The sequence below is a fragment of the Equus caballus genome, chromosome 4 (genome assembly GCF_041296265.1).
Source record: "Equus caballus isolate H_3958 breed thoroughbred chromosome 4, TB-T2T, whole genome shotgun sequence".
Classification (NCBI taxonomy): domain Eukaryota; kingdom Metazoa; phylum Chordata; class Mammalia; order Perissodactyla; family Equidae; genus Equus; species Equus caballus.
In genome coordinates this window covers 95,938,221-95,956,187 of record NC_091687.1, presented here as the reverse complement: position 1 = coordinate 95,956,187, position 17,967 = coordinate 95,938,221, and the positions used below count along the sequence as shown (strand labels likewise).

Below are 17,967 nucleotides of genomic sequence, written 5' to 3'. Positions count from 1 at the left end.
CTTAAATATTGTTATATAATATATAGGACTCCTAATTATTAACATTGGATCCTACCACCCTCTCACTCTCCACCCCAGGACTTTGAGGTGGATGGTTCAGCTTTTGGATACCCCGCTCCTAACCCTCAAATCTTAGACACCAACTCTAGAAGACTAGGAGTGAGGAGGGACTCAGATGGGATTTTTCTTCAGAAGGACATGGATGCTGAGCTCTTCCATCATGAAGCCACCTGATAATCACTGATATTTAATTTTTTTGCATGTTTGCACTAGATAAGTGGCACATAGACACTTTTGAGTATAATCATTTTACGTTTGGTATAGTGAACCCAGACATATTGCATGTATGGTATGTCATATACGTAACTAATATGAATGTTTTGCAAATGAAGACGTCTTTACTAGGTATGATGCTCTTGGATATTGTATGTTCTATTTGCTTCTGTTTCATTAAAAGCCAGTCACAATGCACTTGTTTTCATGACCCACTAATGATCTATGATTTGGAATTTGGAAATTACTGCTCTAGATAGTTCCATAAGGATATGAAAAAAGTTCCTTCTTCTCTGTAGGAGGATGATTTACCCAGAGAGTTTATATACACACGTTTGTGCATATACACACCCGAGCCCAGCTAGTTCCATTTCTGAGTGAGATGTGTTAGAAGATTCAGTAGAAAGTATGTCTATAGAGGTGGCCTGGTTTGAAGCTCCCAGCACAGCAAGTAATTGGGAACCATCGGTTTCTTCTTTTTCCTGGGTCCTGGTTTCTGACTCCAGTGGGAAATTAGCTACTTGAGTGTTCAAAGTATAACATGCAGTAACCGTATAACTCTTCTCTCTCCCCTACTCTCTCTTGTAAATAAAGGAAACAGAAGAAAACAAAAGTAAACCAAATACAAAGAAAACATGAGTCTGTTGAGGCATTACTCAGTTGTTATAAGATGGTGTTTCACATTCTCGGCTACTTTTGAATGTTTTGCCCAACTTCCTTTAATATGCCTCCCAAGATACAGGGTGATGCTTTATTTTGGGCAACGCTGGCAGCTGCCTTCCACTGCTCGTTTGCAAGGAACTGTATGAGGACAGCCACTAAGTTTATTTTTACATCTCACCACAGGACGAAAATCCACATTTTCAATTGAGTGTTAGATACTCCGATTTAACAAGTTGTGAAATATCTCCTGGCCCAGATAAATATTTGCTAAGAGTACTCCTTTCTCTAAATTAAGACGTTGCTCCTGGAAGACCAAGGATTCATTAAGCCATAAATAGCCATGATCTTTTATGATTTAAAATACAGTAATAAAGGAGAATTTTATGCTGAGCTGTGAATGCACCTTGGGGTCTGTCCTATGGTTGACTTTTTAAAGCTTTAGTTTTAAACTCATTCTTCCATTTCATCTGATGGCTGCCTTTTCTCCTCCCAGGCTTTCATGCAAGCTGGGTAATAGCTGTCATCCAAGCTCCCAACGCAGCAGGCCGTGGCATCTGTCCCCGTGGCATCAGGGAAAGTGCCACATCATCTCAGACCTACGTCTCAGTTATGAGGTCCCAGGCTTTCCCATGAAGAGGGCTGGCTTCATCTGTCATCAGTGCAAAGAGACAGCAAGCACTCTTCAAAGGTGTATTTGCTTCAGCAAACCCACAGTAGCCCAGGAGGGGATTCTCTCGTTATTCTGTTAGCTGATGAGGTCAAGGGAATTAACTTTGCCTAGCTGCCTAAACTCAGGACTTAAGTAAGGATGAAAGGCACATAGCAGTGGTACTGAGATCTAAACTCAGGTTTCTCTGCCTTGAGAGCCTATCCCCCTGTTCCAGTGAATGTGCACCAGTTCAGCAATCCTAAAGCCATCTCATCAGCTGTTTTGGTGTCTGACAGAAAAACAGGTCTTTTAGTTTCCATTTTCTAACCAAAGCCGAGGTTTGACTTCCTGACACTTGAAGTAGGGCATGGAGCATCCTTGATTCTTTTATCCATCACTTACTTTTTATCTTTGGTGTATCCAGAGATGAACCAGGACATGTATGTTTGCCCTTAGAGTTTTCATTTGTATCATTTCACTGAACCTTTGTTAGTATGTATCTCATTGCCATTGGACTGGGTCTCATTGTGGCTCTTCTGTATGCAGCTTGGTCCCTGTTGATAGTCACCTTTTCATATCTAATGGTGGACATCTCTCTTTGTTGGGCTGTTGTCAATATGCTGTTAATGTCACTGGATTTAAGAAAGAATCTACTAGTAAGAAGTCTTTCTTATTAATTTTATTAGGTTATAGATTAGGTACCATCTGTACCACCTTGAAAATTACATGAACTGTGGAGTCAGATGGGTTTTGGTTTACATCTTAGGTCTTCTTCTTACTTGAGACAATTACTTAGTATCTTAGTGTATGAAGTTCTAGAACTCAATCAGTGGGCACTCAATTGCTATTAATTTTCTTTCCTTATGACGAAAATTAGTGTTTCTGTTGTATGTGTGTATATGGATTTCCCAAGCTTTATCAGATCATAGAAATCTATTTAGATTTGGGTTGGATGAGCTAACCCACTCTCCTCAGGTGAAATCACTCAGTGTTGTTGATTGATGGCTCATCATTTCCCCCATCGGTTTGGTTCACCTGCGCTAATCTGAGTAGAAGCAGCAGCAGCAGCAAACAGCACGTTATAAATCACTGTTGCTTTCTGCCCAAATTTCAAGCTAGAAAAAAATCTATTTTAAACTATATGTTTTCTCATCTTAAAGAGTTGAATTATAAACTGTTAGAAATCAGGGACCATTAAACAACCATTTTCATTTGCAATGGATTCAGAATATAATTATCTTTGAGTTTGGAGAGGATATGCTGATGAATGCCAAGTAAAGTGCCACACAACTAGTAAACATGCAGCCTTCCCTGATTGCCCAGCCAGACTTATATGGTCCTTCTTCCAAACTTGTAGCACTTTGCACCTGTAGCTGGGGGTCCCAACTTGAGCCTAAGTCATTCTACCGTTGGGGTTTAGGTGTATCTGGCCCGCTAGAGGTCTGTTTTCAGGAGGGACCGTGGAGCCAGCTGAGAGACTCTTTATCCTAGGAAACAGGGTACCAGGCCTAGTGATCTCAACCAGAAATTGGAAGGGAGGAGTGATTCTGAGTATTGCGTGGAATTGGTTTTCTTGGAGGTTCATGCTCTAGAGACAGGCCAAGGAGCAGGGAATAGGCAGGGACAAAGTGTGGGATGATTGTGGGTAAAAAGGGACTGTTGGTAAAAATGGAAATGGTGATTTCACTTTAAAAACACCTTAAGACTTTAGAGCAAAAGTAAATGGCTTTGGTAACATCTGGAAAGCTGCTGTCTAATGGAGGCCTGGATGGAGAAATGAGCCGACTTACGCACAGAGCACAGTCAAACTCCAGCACCTTGGGCTGCCAGCATGAGCAGTAGGAGTGTCCTGTGGGAGTTGAGGTGCCCAGCAAAAGTGGCAGTCACATCACTTACAGATGCGACTCTTCAGCAGGCAACCCAGGAAACAGGGAGGCTCCTTTCCATAGTTTAGCTGGCAACAAAGACCTTGTAAACTGGTACCACGGGAGGTGGTCAGAATATAAAGATACAAGGGAAGAGGATTTGTGTCACATGGTCAAACGCAGGTCTTATCTGTGGGCTCACCTGTATATCTGCCCCAGGACTTCCAGAAATACAGCAGGGAGAACCCAGTGAGGGCTTTGGGGCTGGCGTCACAGATGGTGGTCGATAGAATGCATACTCTTGCCAGCCAAATCTCAGCGCTGTGAGATGAATGCTCACCAGGAAGTGGGTATGCAGTGGGTCGCTTAGCTCTCAGTTTTGAAAAGACAGCTGCACTACTGGGTAGGAATGGAGTGTTCTTGGGAGGTCCTGGGAGAAGAGAGAAAAAGTGTCATGAGGAAAATAACTTGCTGCATCAGATGATCATTTAGTTGCAAACTTTTTCCTTTTTCCCCAGCTTTGTTGAGGTATAATTGACAAGTAAAACTGTAAGCTATTCAAAGTGTACACAGTGATGATTTGATATGCATGTACACTGTGAAAGGAATCCTACATCAAGCTAATGAACACATCCATAGCCTTGCATATTTACCTTTTGATTTTTAATTTTTTGGTGAAGACATTTGAGTTTTACTCTCTCAGCAAATTTCAATTATACAGTACAGTGTTATCAATTGTATAGTCACCATGTTATACACTAAGTCCTCAGACTTTATTCATCTTACAGCTGAAAGTTTGTACCCTTTTTCCAACCTCTCCCTGCATCCCTACCCCACCCCAGCCCAGAAACTCTGTTTCTATGAGTTCGACATTTTTTTGGATTCTACGTATAAGTGATACCACGCACTATTTGTCTTTCTCTGTCTGACTTATTTCACTTAGCATAACGCTCTCCAGGGTCATCCATCTTGTCACAAATGACAGAATTTCTTTAAGTAGAGTTTAAAGTAATCATGCCATCAGTATTTCTCAGCCTTGAGTAATGTACAGAACGCTTTTAAAGACTGTGTGGCTTAAATATGCATAAACAAACCAGGTCAAAACTACATGTGATTATACTTCTAGATAACCGTAAAACAAAAAAGGTACAACTAAGTACTAAAAAGACCTCCATATTAATAGAATTTAAATTAACGATATTAATTAATAGGATGACGATTTTGTTTTGCTTAAATTAAAATCACTGCACAAGCTAAAAATATGACGTGGATGTGGCCACACAGGGTTTCTGAGTGAGAAGCCCTCCACTGCATGTGCTGGGGGCTACTCCAGTGCTGCCCCACTCTTATCCATCTCACTGCTGGAAGCAGTATCATTCGGTCCCAACCTGTCCTTAACTGCCTGAAGCCCAGGAGAACTCGTTTCATTGGCACTTGCCGGACGGAAGTTGGATACACTAGGAAACCCTGCTTCTTCTGGCATCTGAAGGCTCTTCAGGAGATGGATTCCGGTGAGAGGCAAGTTATCTATGGCAGCCCAGGATTCTTCTGCAAGTGAGTGATTTGCTGATGTTTTCCAGTGAACTTGTCTGGCTTTCCAATGTTACATCACAGCATGAATTTTCTGAAAATCTTCGAGACATGAGAAAAAGCATCTGCTTGTAAAATCTTCCCACTTTGCCATGTGCATTTGGCTTAGAGAAGAGGGGTGAGGCCGAGGAGGGGCCTCAAGTCTTTGCTCAGGCAGAATTCATCGCGAGGGTGATTCAGGCGGGTGTCTTGTGAGATCCTTTTCTGTGGTTTGCAGTGTTCAGAATTTGCAAAGAATTTCCCCATCTGCTCTTTCTGCGGCTTGATGTCACACAGAGCAGAATATACTATTCTTGTCCCAAACCCTTCCCTTTTAAGGGTATGCACACACCCGATTGTAGGGCCAGAACAACTCTTTTTTCTCCTGCTCTCTGTCTCTTCCTGGAGAAAGATCAGAGTCTGTATCACAAGATGGTTTTCAGGATGCCTGGCTCTGAGCATGTGTCCAGTTGAGCAGGCCTGTTCTCCCTTTGTTGTTTTGCCTTTGTCTCTGGCTGTGGAGGTACTATGAGCCTTCAAGGACCAGGGGCTTGAGGCGCCCTTTGCTGTTTGCCTCCCTGCCGTTCTTGTTTTCCCTCTTTCTCTCTCTCTTCCAATCTGCCACCTGAGTGCCCGTTGCTCAGTGATACTGTTGCCATTTCCAGTCACGGCCACCATCTCTGGCCACCTCTTCAGTTGTTCTCATGTTCTTTTTTCTTTTTTTCTCAATGGCCGACAGACAAGTCCCGGCACGTCAGGGCTAATTTGGGACATTCACCTCTTACTGAGGACAGCACAGGGACTGGACAAGCTGTTAAAGTGGGCTGATTCTGAGCCCCGGGAAGCTCTGCAACACTGATGCTGGAAGGCGCTGCCGTCTGCATCTTCTTCCAAAGGAAACACTCCCTGGTATTCTGTTCCAATTCAGGCACGAAGTCCCAGCAACATCCCTGGAGCACAGGGGCAGAGATCACCCAAAAGCATTCTCTTCTCTCTCAGATTTCCTTCATGGTTTTGATTTCTTGAATTGCAGAACTCTCCTGCAGCAACTACAGAAGCTTCAGACTTTGGTCATGGGCAAGGTTTCGCGCACCTGCAAGTTGGCCGGCACGCAGACTGGCACCTGCCTCATGGTGAGTTTCCGAAAGGAACAGCACCGTAACTGTCCTGGCCCGCTCCCCAAGCTTGTCTCTCCGCAACTTGACAAGTCCGAGTGCTGTGGGGTTGGAGGAACCATGCCGCTCACTCCCAGGCTGTTTCTCTGCTGCGATGTTACAGCGATTGGCCTGTGGGTGCAGCCTGCTGGCCTGATGGCGGGAGGTCTGTCTCCCTGGACCTCCCAGGTGGTGCAGGTCTAAAGGTTTGCTGTGTGGATCTTGCAATTGACAGCTCTCCGTGTTCTCCCTCACCCTGCAGGTCGTTGTGTTATGCTTTGCCGTTGCATTTGGCAGCTTCTTTCAGGGCTACGGGCCCTATCCTTCTGCCACCAAGATGGCTCTGCCCAGCCAGAATTCCATGTCGGAGCCGTACACAGCCTCCGTTGGTAAGACAGCACTCAACAACTTGGGAAGTGTCTTGTTTCATTTCTCTGGAGCTTTCTGAAAGCTCAACTTTCTGAAGGGAGTCTTATATGAAAGTCTAATTTTTAAAAAGTAATAAAAGTGTAATTTCTCCATTGAAGGGAAGCACGAGGCACGTGGGGGTCTGGTGCCCAGGCTGCTGGGTCTCCCCATGTGCCTTCAACCACTGGGCTGAGGCACCTCTGGGAATTCTCTGGAGATCAATAAAGCACAGTTTGCCAACTTCTGCTCTAGACCATGTTCCCTGGCAAATTCTGATGTCTCCTCTTTCAGTTCTGTTAAGGGGAAGAGATGTGGCTTTTGGAAGGGAAAAGTGTGGGGAAGTGTTAAGCTTTCCATGACACTTTAAGGGAATTCCTATATTTCTGCTCCCACTCAGTGGAATTGTGTATTATTATGGTAAGAATTTGCAAAGTGACATTAAAGAATCAATCTGTCTTACAAAACATTATGCCCAAGATTTGGAGAATTTGGAGACTCAGATGTTAGACAAGAAGTACGTGATAGTCTTCCCTAGATTAATGGTCTCTGAATAATGTAGGAAATAAATGTGTGTAGGGATCATAATGTATGCGCTAGTACACATATACACTAATAGGATCAAGTGTGGAATTAGGGGGTATCAGATTTAGGGTAGGCACAGTTTTGCAGTTCTGAAAGGCCTGTGGTCTTCACCAGGCAGGTGTATCCCTGCCAGGTATATGACTGAAATGCTAGCATTTCAACCAAATAATTTCAGTGGTCCCTTGGGACATTCTTTTTTTTCCTAATGGAATATGTCTCTAAATTTAAATGGAAGCCAATGGAAACATAGTCTCTATGTTGTGGAAAATTGCTACAGAGCCGTCTAGTTATGCAACTATCCTATAAAACAAAAGGGACTGTCTCCATCGTTTGATTTATGGCCTTGGCTTTGCGTCTTCTCTCCAGTTTCTAAATGAAAATGCAGTTTTCTGCCCTTGTACCTTCTCTCCATGCTTCTTATTTTAGCTGAGTCTAGACATCTCCAAGTGTTCGACTCTCATTCCCCGTGAATTGTCTCCCCCAGATAGTTATGGGTGGACACGGAGGCGAGTTTTATTTTGAAAGCAGGGGGGTAGCAGTTTGCTTCGTGTTTATTTGTTTTTCTCTTGTTTTCCCAGCAGTGTATAATTGGTATAATTTTTCAATGCAGAAAACTCTAAAACCCTGAAGGCTTTATAGGAAGCCAGCTCCAGTTGGTACCCTCAGTCCTGGGCAAGAAGAACCTACGAATTGTCATCATCTGCCCCCGGCCCTGGGCACTGAGTGGCAGGACGTGGTGTGCCCCTGTGGTCTCTTGCTAATATCTGTTACTTTGCTCTGTCCTCAGTGAGATCCAGGAACCTGCTGATCTATGAGGAACACTCTCCCCTGGAGGAGTCGTCCACCCCAGGCTCGGCTGGGGAGCTTGGGCACTGGGACCGAGGCTCCTCCCTGCTCAGGGCTTCAGGGCTGGAGTCCAGGCCAGACGTGGATCTTCCTCATTTCATTCTCTCGAATGAGACCAGCCTGGAGAAGTCAGTGCTGTTGGAGCTGCAGCAGCACTTGTGAGTCAAACGGATACAGATTCCACTCCTCTGATGCACAGATGATGGCTTATGAGTCAGCAACCTGGAATGTGGGGTGGAGATTCTCCCACTGGCCTAGTCCAGTCCCTCAGCTCTTTCAGGACCTGTTCTCAGGACCAAGGACCCTGGAGAATCCACTGCTTACCAACAGCTGCCCTTAGCAGAGATGGGGAAAAGACCTAATATGAGCTCCCCTCATGTCTGCTGCGTCATTAGGGAGCTGGCAGTGATGGCTCCAAGAAGTGGGCAGAGGGCTTGAATCCCTTCCTTGCTATCTTCAACCTCCCCTCAAAGCCACTCAAGTAAACATACAGCCCAGTAACGGCAGTGTGCTTGCTATGCAAATGCAGCCTCAAGATACCTTCTTGACTTCTAATTATAGATACATGGATATTATGCTATAAATCAATATATAGTTTTATGATTTGTATGTAAATAAACATATATTAATAATTATAAGTACATATATATATATATTTTGTACATGAGGAAGATTCTCACTGAGCTAACATCTGTGCGAATCCTCCTTTATTTTGTATGTGGGATGCCTCCACAATGTGGCTTGATGAGCGGTGCTAGGTCCATGCCTGTGATCTGAACCTGTGAATCCCAGGCCACCAAAGCAGAGTGCACAAACTTAACCAATGCCCCACTGGGCCAGCCCCAATATAATCACATATTTATAATTAGATATTTGTATTGAGGAACCTCATTTGAGAGACACTATGCATATGTGTTTCCATGTTGAAAATAACATATACTTGGCTCCAATTCTCCATGAGTTGTTTCCCTGAGATCGTTATGGGGAAAAGTCTTTTTGTAAACATAAAGGCTTGTGTGACTGCCAGTATTGTTATTGTGCCAGGGGAGGTACCTGGGAATGTCAGACAGATCAGGAAGGAGGGTCTGCATGCACAGCTCCTGGTTGTGAGTGGTGTGGTTGGTGATCTAGCTGAACTCTCTGCTACCCAGAAATGATGCTATTCCAACGCAAGTGGGAGAGATTGTTTCAAATTCTTCAGCTTTCTTCTCCTAATGCTACAAAGGAAGAAGGTTCATAATTATCTATACTTTTCTATGTTTGCCTTGTACATGCATATTTAACATTTACTAGTGCTTACTATTTTAAACACTATGCAAATATGATATATAAATCCTTTTAAATACTTTAAGAGGTTAAGCATTATTATTATTATTCCCATTATAAAGAAATTGTAGTGCTGCCACTGGGAGCTAGTGAAAAGACTCAGCTGCTTGGTTTCTTGGCTCCTGAAAGAAGTCTTCTTCCCTCTCAGCTCAGCTATTCAAGGTCCTATTGGAATCCCACCTGTTTTGGGATGTCTCCTGGATAACAAAGCCCTCATAGCCCTCCTCTGAATGCCGAGAGACTTTCTAGGCTGTTTAATAACATATTTACATTCATTTAATTTACATTATATTTAATAACATGTTTATATTACATTTAATAACATTTATTTTGTTACATATTTATTCTTATTTCGAGTTTTTTTTTTTTTAATCTTTATCTAGATTATAGCTATTCTAGACCAGGGACCAGCTTTTATCCTTTTATTTTCTCTTCCCAGAGTCTAGCATGGGACTAACCATCCTCGGTAAATACAATAATTTAAAGTCTTTTATGACAGCTCAGTATCAAACCGCCATGTTTATCCTCTGGCTGGGGATGTCTCCTCTTGGGTGAGGAGGAAGGCAGGAATGTGGACTAGTGGATAGGCTGGTAGTGAGAGACTTCAGGGACAGAGGATTGCTGCCAGGAAGGGGAAGGACAGGAACTTGCTTGGGGCAGCCGGCAAAGTTGCAGTCACGGACTGATTGCGTTAGTCGACCAAGCATGAAGATCATAGTTGACAGTGGTGGCTAATACTTCTTTTTCCTTTCCTTGCCTTCACAGGGTCAGTGCCAAATTGGAGGGTAACGAAACACTAAAAGTTGTAGAACTCGACAGAAGAGTGAACGCCACCTTCTAAAGAGGCAGTCCCCACCTCCTCCTTTCTCTTCACTCTACTTTTATGTCCCCAAACCACCTTGGTCATAAGCTTTTTCTTTTTGTCACCCAATTTGGATGAAGACATGTACGAGCAGTCGTGGCTTTGGATGGAAGGACAGCCTACGATTTCCACCTGCAGTGACGGCACCTTCCTCAGCAGCAGCCCCATGTCCCCCTCTGCAGAAGGGGGTCTGGCATCGCTCCCTCCCTTCCGCTTACTGCCATAGGAAGTTATTTTAGGGTCAGGGGTGGGACAAGCCGGCTTGTTTCTACCGATAGTGCCAAAAAGATGCCGCCTGGTTCTCACCTGGGAGGTTTTGACCACCTCTTTGAAGAAAAGATGACTGTTGTTCATTTAAGACCCCAGACTCTCGCCACAAAGACACCAGGATGCCTGTTGGGATCTGGCAAAGCCCCGACAGATGTCCTGCCTTCCTCAGCCTGGGTCTCTGGTGTGTCCACCCCCATCAACCCTGGAAGGCCAGGGCCTCCAGTGAGCACCCCCTGCCGCCATGCCCTTTCCAGCCCTCACCGATGTCCTCCCGGCACTGGAGCGCGGGCTCCCCCTTCATATTCTCAGGCCGCACGTGCAATGCCTGAAGGAATCAGGCTCTTCTACTCCAGGCAAACCTGCCCCATCTTATTGCTTGTAGGACTTCTCCATAACCTGTGTCCCCACATCCCATAGTTCTGCCTCCCCGGCTTCTCCTCCCCATTTGTAAATAGTATTTATTAGCTTGCTGAGGCTTCCTGCACCACCACACTGAAGAGATCTGATGCCTCCCTCCAAGCCAGCGAAGTCTGCTGTTGGCCTTTGGAGCTAGGAGGACACCCTGGGCTCTGGGACCCCCAATCTTTCTAGGCCATGTTTCATTTCCTTTTCTTTTTCCTTTTTTTTTTTTTTTTTTTTTACTGGAGGCCTGGGATTACAGTTGGGAAGTCCCCTTACGCCTGTGTCCTCCGATGGAATGAACGCGGAGGGAGAGATGTAGCAGTGCCGTGCTCAGGCCTGTGGCTCTGTGGCCAGAGGCTTTTTCTGTCCTGTGCCCCTAACAGAGAAGGGAAGCCCTGGCCCTGACAACAGGCGTTTCGGCAACCTTGCTGGCTTGTCTCTCCACGCCTGCTCCTGGTCCCTCCTGCCCACCTCCCCAGGCTCTTCTGCTTTCTCCTCCTCTTCTGCCTCAACACAGGGGTGGGCCTGAGGCCTGGGGTCGGAGTAGGTGGCGTTCGTGTCTCCAGTCTTACCTTCCGTAGTCAGGTTTGGCTACTTCACAGCTCACCCAAAGAGATACAACCTAACCCCAAACCTACTTTTATAGTTTTTAATGATTAAAGTAACTTTTGTAGTTTAAAAAAATCTTTCCTTTTTCATACGAATAAGAAATGGAAATTGCCTTTTTATTGTATAATGTAGATACTCCTCTTAAATGTTTTTCCTTAGCTTGTAAAAGATTTTGTATAGGGAACTTGCTTACATTTTGTATTTTATTTTTAGTACTAGCTGAAGGGCCTTTAACTCGACCCACCAACTGCATTGTCATTGGAAGCTTTACTTAGGAGGGATTAAGCCCATGCCTGGGCCTTCCCTTCCATATCAGATCCAGGATTTGGTGTCGTTAACATTGGCCATGATACCTCGTAAGCAGATCCCTGCTTTGTCTGCCTAGGTACACTTGGGGCTCACTGCGAGTGGTTCCTCTCTCTGCCTGCGGTGATGGAGAGAGTTCCAGACTGGGAGATGGCCAAGTTCATCTTCTCGGCAGTGTGTGAAAGCAGATCGGGACTGCACTGGTCCTGGCAGCCCTGCTGTCTGCACGGTCCTCACTGTCCACTGCGTGGGTCAGGGAGGGCTGAGACCGCCTGAGCTGTGTGCGAGGAGGGGATGCTAGCCCGCCCCCCGCCCCGTCCCCACACCTGCTTCTGTCTACTTCCTTCTCTCCCGCTGTTCTGCTCTAGGTCCTCCTGGGCTTAAGTATCAGGCACAGGCAGCCTGTGGGGGCCTAAGGAGGCAAAACGATAGAATTAACTCAAGTAGTATTTGGACAATGAGAAGGGAAAGGTTTCATATTTAGGGGCAGAATTGTGAGAATGGATCAGCCTGCCCACCTGCCACAACTGAACCAAATGGGGTTTTTAAGGCTCCTGGATTAGCCAGAGTGGAAAACCTGCTCTTCAGAATGAAGGAGGAGGGGAAGGGCGGTGAGCTTCTAGCTCCTTCTAGCTCGAGGATTTCGTTTTTCTCCCCTCCTACCTATGCTTGATCTCACTCTCTCCAGACCTCCAAGAGCAGGGTTTTCTCTCTGGGAAACTATTCTTCCAGAACTGAATCTGTTTTCTAGGGACCTGGGACACCAGCCTGAGAGCTCAAGTGGCCATTTTAAGGGGGTTCTAAGAACCGACATTCTGCCCTCTTCTCCTTGCGTGGGTGAGAAGAGGAAACTAAACAGTTATCTCTTCAGGAGGACGTAATGAGGTCAAGAGGGCACAGAAGAGTTGAATAATACCAAATTGTGTCAAATAACTAATGGATGGGTGCACGTCTTCTGTTCTAGGGTTCAGCCCTGAATATCAGCAAATTTGTTTTCCCCCAAGAGCAGTCCCATAGACTAGTCAGTCACACCCCTTAGTCTCGATGATTCCAAATAGTAGCAGACGTCGGCTTCCAAACTTCAGTTTCAAAAAATACGAGACCGTCAGCACGACCATAAGCCATAAAGAATAAATATGTTAGTTAAAATATAGATTAGTTATATTTTTCATCATGTAAACAAGCTTTCTTCTTGCCTTTCATTGATTACCCTAGTGAAGGAGATGTCTTGCAAAAATTCAGAGAACAAATGCTTTTTTGCTGGAGGAGACCTGAGTAACCCAGACCCCCCAGCATGGTTCTTTTCACAGTTCTCGGCTTTGCACTTAGAAATGGATACTGCAAACGAAAGGCCTCGGGGCCAGTTTGAAGAAGGAGTTTCTGTGAAGCTTTGGGACTCTGGAGCCTAGCTCGCAGAAAGAGAGTGTTATATAAAAATCGGACAGCTGGACCAAGTTGCTCCTTTTGGGCAGGAGGTGGGAGTGAGGTTTGACACCAGTGTAGGCAAAATTCGATAACCTTTTGGTTAATGTAAATGATTTTGATTTGGAGACTTAATTTGTAGGTTGTGAAAGTGGCTTTTAGCTCAACTTGTTTACAAACCAGCTGTAAATACCATGTTTTTTGCTTCCTAAATCTCTCGGTTTAGCCTGAATGCCAGAAGAGGGCTGTGAATCTCATGTGCCTGTAGAGTGGGAGTGTTGGATTGATTTGTCTTCATTCTGGCAGTGAGCTGGTGTCCAGGATTTTTGTCACAAGCGTTTCATTAAAATTTTTCAGCATTTCATGGCTTCTTCCTCCCATGTCCTCAGACCAACCGAAACCAGAAAGACAGGCCCTCCCAGGGCCAGCTCGCCTGAACACACATGTCCTATGGGATGTGTACTTGAACAGGAGGCGCAAATGGAGACATCCCGCCCCCTGTTGAGGAAATGCACCATCCATGCCAGTCTTGCTAACATGGGTAGATCGGAGGTGGAGCAGAAGGTTTTCAGCCTCCCCTCGTCTGCAGGAGTCAGGAGTTTGGTTCCGTTGAATGCAGTCTTTGAGAAGTTTCATTAAAGACACCAGCACTCATGCCTGCAGTGCTGGCTGGACCTGTGGAATCGTGAACAGGCAGTGCCCTGGTGAGAATCCAATTATGTGAATGCTTTGCAGCAAAGACAATTAGGAGACATGGGGTAGGATAAACCCCTCTGGGAGGGCAGTTACAGCAGAGAGTCGGGGCTATGGAGGAGCCAGAGACAGATCTCAGGTTTTTCATTCATTCATTCATTCATTCATTCAATGAGTCGGTCACTCACTCCTGAGGAAGAGTGCTGCATGAGGCCCTAGGGACTATTGAGGAATAAGGGGGCTGAGGAAACTTCATTGATCAATAGATACTCAAAAGACACAAGAGCTAGGTCTCTCTCTCTCACACACACACACACACACACATTCCTCCTTGTCTTGGACACTCCTTTGTGCCTTACATGTGCCTTATATATGAATCCAGGATGACCAAGGACTCCTTTGTCCCTGGGAGATTTTATAGATAGCCTTGCAGAATTCGATTGAAGTGGGTGTGGGAGAAGGAACTTGTTTCAAAAGGCTCAAAAATGGTTTCCTAAAAGTGAACCATGATCAGATTTGCACATCAGGAGAAAAGACATGGGGTTCTGCCCATGAGGAAAATCCCGTTTAGTAGAAGTGCAATCACATCAAAAATGGCCAGCCGGGATTAAAGATATTATAAATTCTCATAGCGGAACATTTTTCTCAGTGCAAAGGAACCTGGCTCATTTGAAGATGAATGGTCGATGCCTCTGTGGCCAAGGGATCATCACTTGCCACAGGAAAAAACTAGGCGTTATTTTGTTTTGTGATTTTGAGCAACATAAAATTCAGGAATGCTTTATTTTGTCTTGGTTTCTAGAAGGAAGGGGAATAATATTTCGTGAGCATTTACTAAGTGCTGGGTGTTGTGCTAAATAAGTTTAAGTCTTTCAATTTTATAGAAAGAGAAAACAAGGGCAACTAGTTACTATGAGATGAGTAAACAGCTAAGTGTCATGGGAAGTGCAGCAATTTGTGGATTAGGGTGAATGGATTCCTATCTGTGAACACCCTACAAACTTTAAGGTTCTCTGGGCGGGAAATGCAGTGTCTGCTCCCTGTGCTGGCCCCGCTGTGCAATGCTTGGTTCTTTGCCTCATGCTGGAGATGGCCACCAGATGCTTATCTCCTGTGTTGTTCATCCAGTCTTCTGTGAGTTCCAGCTAGCAGGCTTTGCATCCTGGAAAAGAAAAACCAGCAGTTTTAGCTCTCTTTCTCTGCTCTTATCCTTTGCTCACCAGCTGGGTCCATAGTACAAAAACATGAACTTTTTGCACCATGGACCCATGGCCTACACAGTTTAGAAAAATCTCCCTTTCAGATAGAACGCTTTGTGAGTCAATGGAAAACACCAGCAGTCTTTGACAAATTGTGAGTGACCCTTTTTAAACAATGCTGAGCAGGCCCTGGGCTATAATCAACCGTGAGCTTTAATAATACGCTGACAGGCTGAGTTTTCTTCTCTTTTGTAACAGGTTATATAGACCAGCAGTGTTTAAGTCTAAATACATTCTGAGTCTATTATCTGTCATATTATGCTGTTCTTTATGGCTTTTTATTCTTTATCATAGCTAAATAAATACAAAAAAAAAAAAAAGCTTCGTAGAGTACTTGTATTTAGTTTGGAAAATGAATTGGAATTGTTATGCTTTTGTATTTCCATTTCTTGCAAATAAAAATATTTTTTCTTAAATAGTAAAATGCTGTCCAGTCCTAAAAATCCTGGTCATCTGGTTTTAAAAGCATTTTGCCTTTTTTATAAGTGTGGCTTTGCATATGTCTGCCTAATTTGCGTATGTCTGCGTTTCCTGATTATCTGGTCGAACTGAAAGAAGCGTCTCAAACTGGCAGTTTGTATGTTATCTCGTACTGAATCCAGGTCTCAGTTGGAGGAATGTTGAGGAGTGTAATTGTTTTTCAGTCAGTCACTGGAAGCAAAGCAGTGCTCTCTAGAGATTGATGCTGCCTGACTGCTATTTTCGTTGTCTCCTACAACTGTTCCCTAACTGGATTTCAGAACTCTGTGGATTTGATTTTGCTTTCCCCATATCGGGATGCTGGAGAATGATGGCTTGGACTTGAGCCAGAAGAGAAGGATCCTTCTTCCTATGAACCATTGCAGAGGACGCCTCACGCAGATTCATGCTCCAGAAATTCGGATGAAATAGTTGATAAAGGTCAATGCGCTCAACCAGAATCATCTTCATTCCATTGCAATCTCTGCATTCAAATTTAATTTTCTCCTCTCAGAGGGAGTGGGGCTTCATTTAGCTTCAGAGAGAGTACCCAGGATGTTAGAGACTGAGGCCATGAACCATGCTTACCTGGAAAAAAACCCTTTTCTTTCTTAGCAGCATGCCTAACCGTGCTTTGGGCTCGGGGGTGCACTAATCTCCCACTGCCTTTCCCCTCTGAGCACCTTGACCTTCTCTTCTTCTGTTCCCATGCCAGGGGCCTTTCCCTGTGGAGTCTTCTAGTAACACATCTTCCCTCTTTCTTTCTTCTATTGGGAGCCTGTTATGGAAGCCTTCTCCTCGACATACTGATACCGTTCCAGTGATGTGTAGAGGGGGCAAATACTGATTTGAGAACATCCTGTATTAACCATGCCTTTATATTTTCTGTATTTCTAATGCTTTGACATCTGGGGCCTTGCTGATCCAGGTGGGACCGCCCTGCCCAGGGCTAGCCAATTCCTAGAGATAGTGAAGGACTTGCCTACAAGCACACCTTTTGAATGCAAACTAAACAATCAGCTCTCACAGGGACTACTGTTTCCCTGCCCTTGTCATCCTGGAGCCAGGTATCAGACAACTAGAGATAGTCTCTATGCCCCAGAGCCCCATGAAATGATTCAAACTAGCCAGCCTAAGCCTGCTTACCTCGCCTCGCTCCTTCCTTCCTGCAGAAACCACAATAGACTCTCTTGCCTACTTTTCCCCCTCACTCCCTCTGCCTCCTGACTGACCCTGGTGCTTCCTATGTGGCCCTGCATGGAATGGCATGTTCCCCCATCTTGGGAACTATGAGAAGCAAGCTGTGTTTTCAATGGCAATTGTCTCTTGATCTGTTGGCCTCACCATATCTGAATACTAATAAAACCTAAATTTTAAAGCAAATTCCTTAGGTGTTGAAATGACGAATCAGAGGCTGATCCCAGACTCGTGGGCATTCTGGGTTTTCCTAATGGGCCTACGTGATTTAGGATAATATAACACAGATGTATTGTTTCATTTTTCACTGGATGTCACTTTTGTTCTGTAGAATAAAATTGAGACTTGGAGAGTGTGGTGGGGCTTGTTCTTGGCAAAAGAGGTAAATCTGAGAGCAGATGTCTAAAGTCCTAGTCCTGTGCTCAGGTTTCAGGGTAAATCAGACCTCATATCTCTGAGAATGAGAGCTAGAGAGGCAAGGAAACACTGGGAACAGTGGGGAAAAGACTGAACTGGATTCAGGAGATAGTAGGGTTGTGAGTTCTTGCATAGTTATGCCGCTAACTTGCTGGCCTTGAGGGAAAAGGAGACACTTATCGAGTGCCTGTTAATGTGCCGGGTAATTTTCATGTATTGTCTATGATCTTACATTTTTCCTCCAAAAACTTTAAGGAGGATATATAATTACTCCCTTTCACAGTTGAGGAAACTGGAGTTCAAAACATAAGAAGCTTATTCAAGGTCATACAGCAAATTACCTGCAGATGAGAGATTTGAGCTCTGGTCTTCACTGACTCCAAGGACATAGTCTTTGAACTACACTAGGCTTCTTTTTAGGGCTGGAGGATATTTACTTGTGCAAAAACAGATTAACCTAGATCAGAGGTTGCAAACCCTCAGCTCATGCACACATATTTCTGGTTTGGTCTCATGATGTCTCAAACATTTAAAAATTATCAGTTAACCTTTCAGCATCCAAAGATTTCTCATAAAACTCGATTTCTGTCTTCTTCAGAGAGACTGGACGACCTGGCAGCTTCAGGCGTCGAGTAGTGGCGGCCCCTGAGATGATGTAAGTCGTTTCTGGCTGGGCACATTTCCCAACTCCCAGGCTGGTTCACTGGTTTATGTGACTTACCTGGTGCTTCTGTCA

General features: G+C 44.7%; 1 protein-coding gene across 3 annotated transcripts in view; it reads left to right on the top strand.

Moving 5' to 3' along the window:
• Positions 1–17,164, top strand: part of CREB3L2 (cAMP responsive element binding protein 3 like 2) — a 112,436-nt gene extending 95,272 nt beyond the window's left edge. For 2 of the 3 annotated variants that reach the window (XM_001499610.7, XM_070265914.1), the window contains exons 9-12: positions 6,053–6,152; positions 6,436–6,562; positions 7,951–8,167; positions 10,101–17,164. In XM_001499610.7, the coding sequence (XP_001499660.4) occupies positions 6,053–6,152; positions 6,436–6,562; positions 7,951–8,167; positions 10,101–10,176 (520 nt within the window). In that variant the 3' untranslated portion in view covers positions 10,177–17,164. Of the gene's footprint in view, positions 1–1,429; positions 4,002–6,052; positions 6,153–6,435; positions 6,563–7,950; positions 8,168–10,100 lie in introns of those variants that run through there. The other variant, XM_070265915.1, reaches the window with a different exon arrangement.
• The last annotated feature ends 803 nt before the right edge of the window (positions 17,165–17,967 follow it).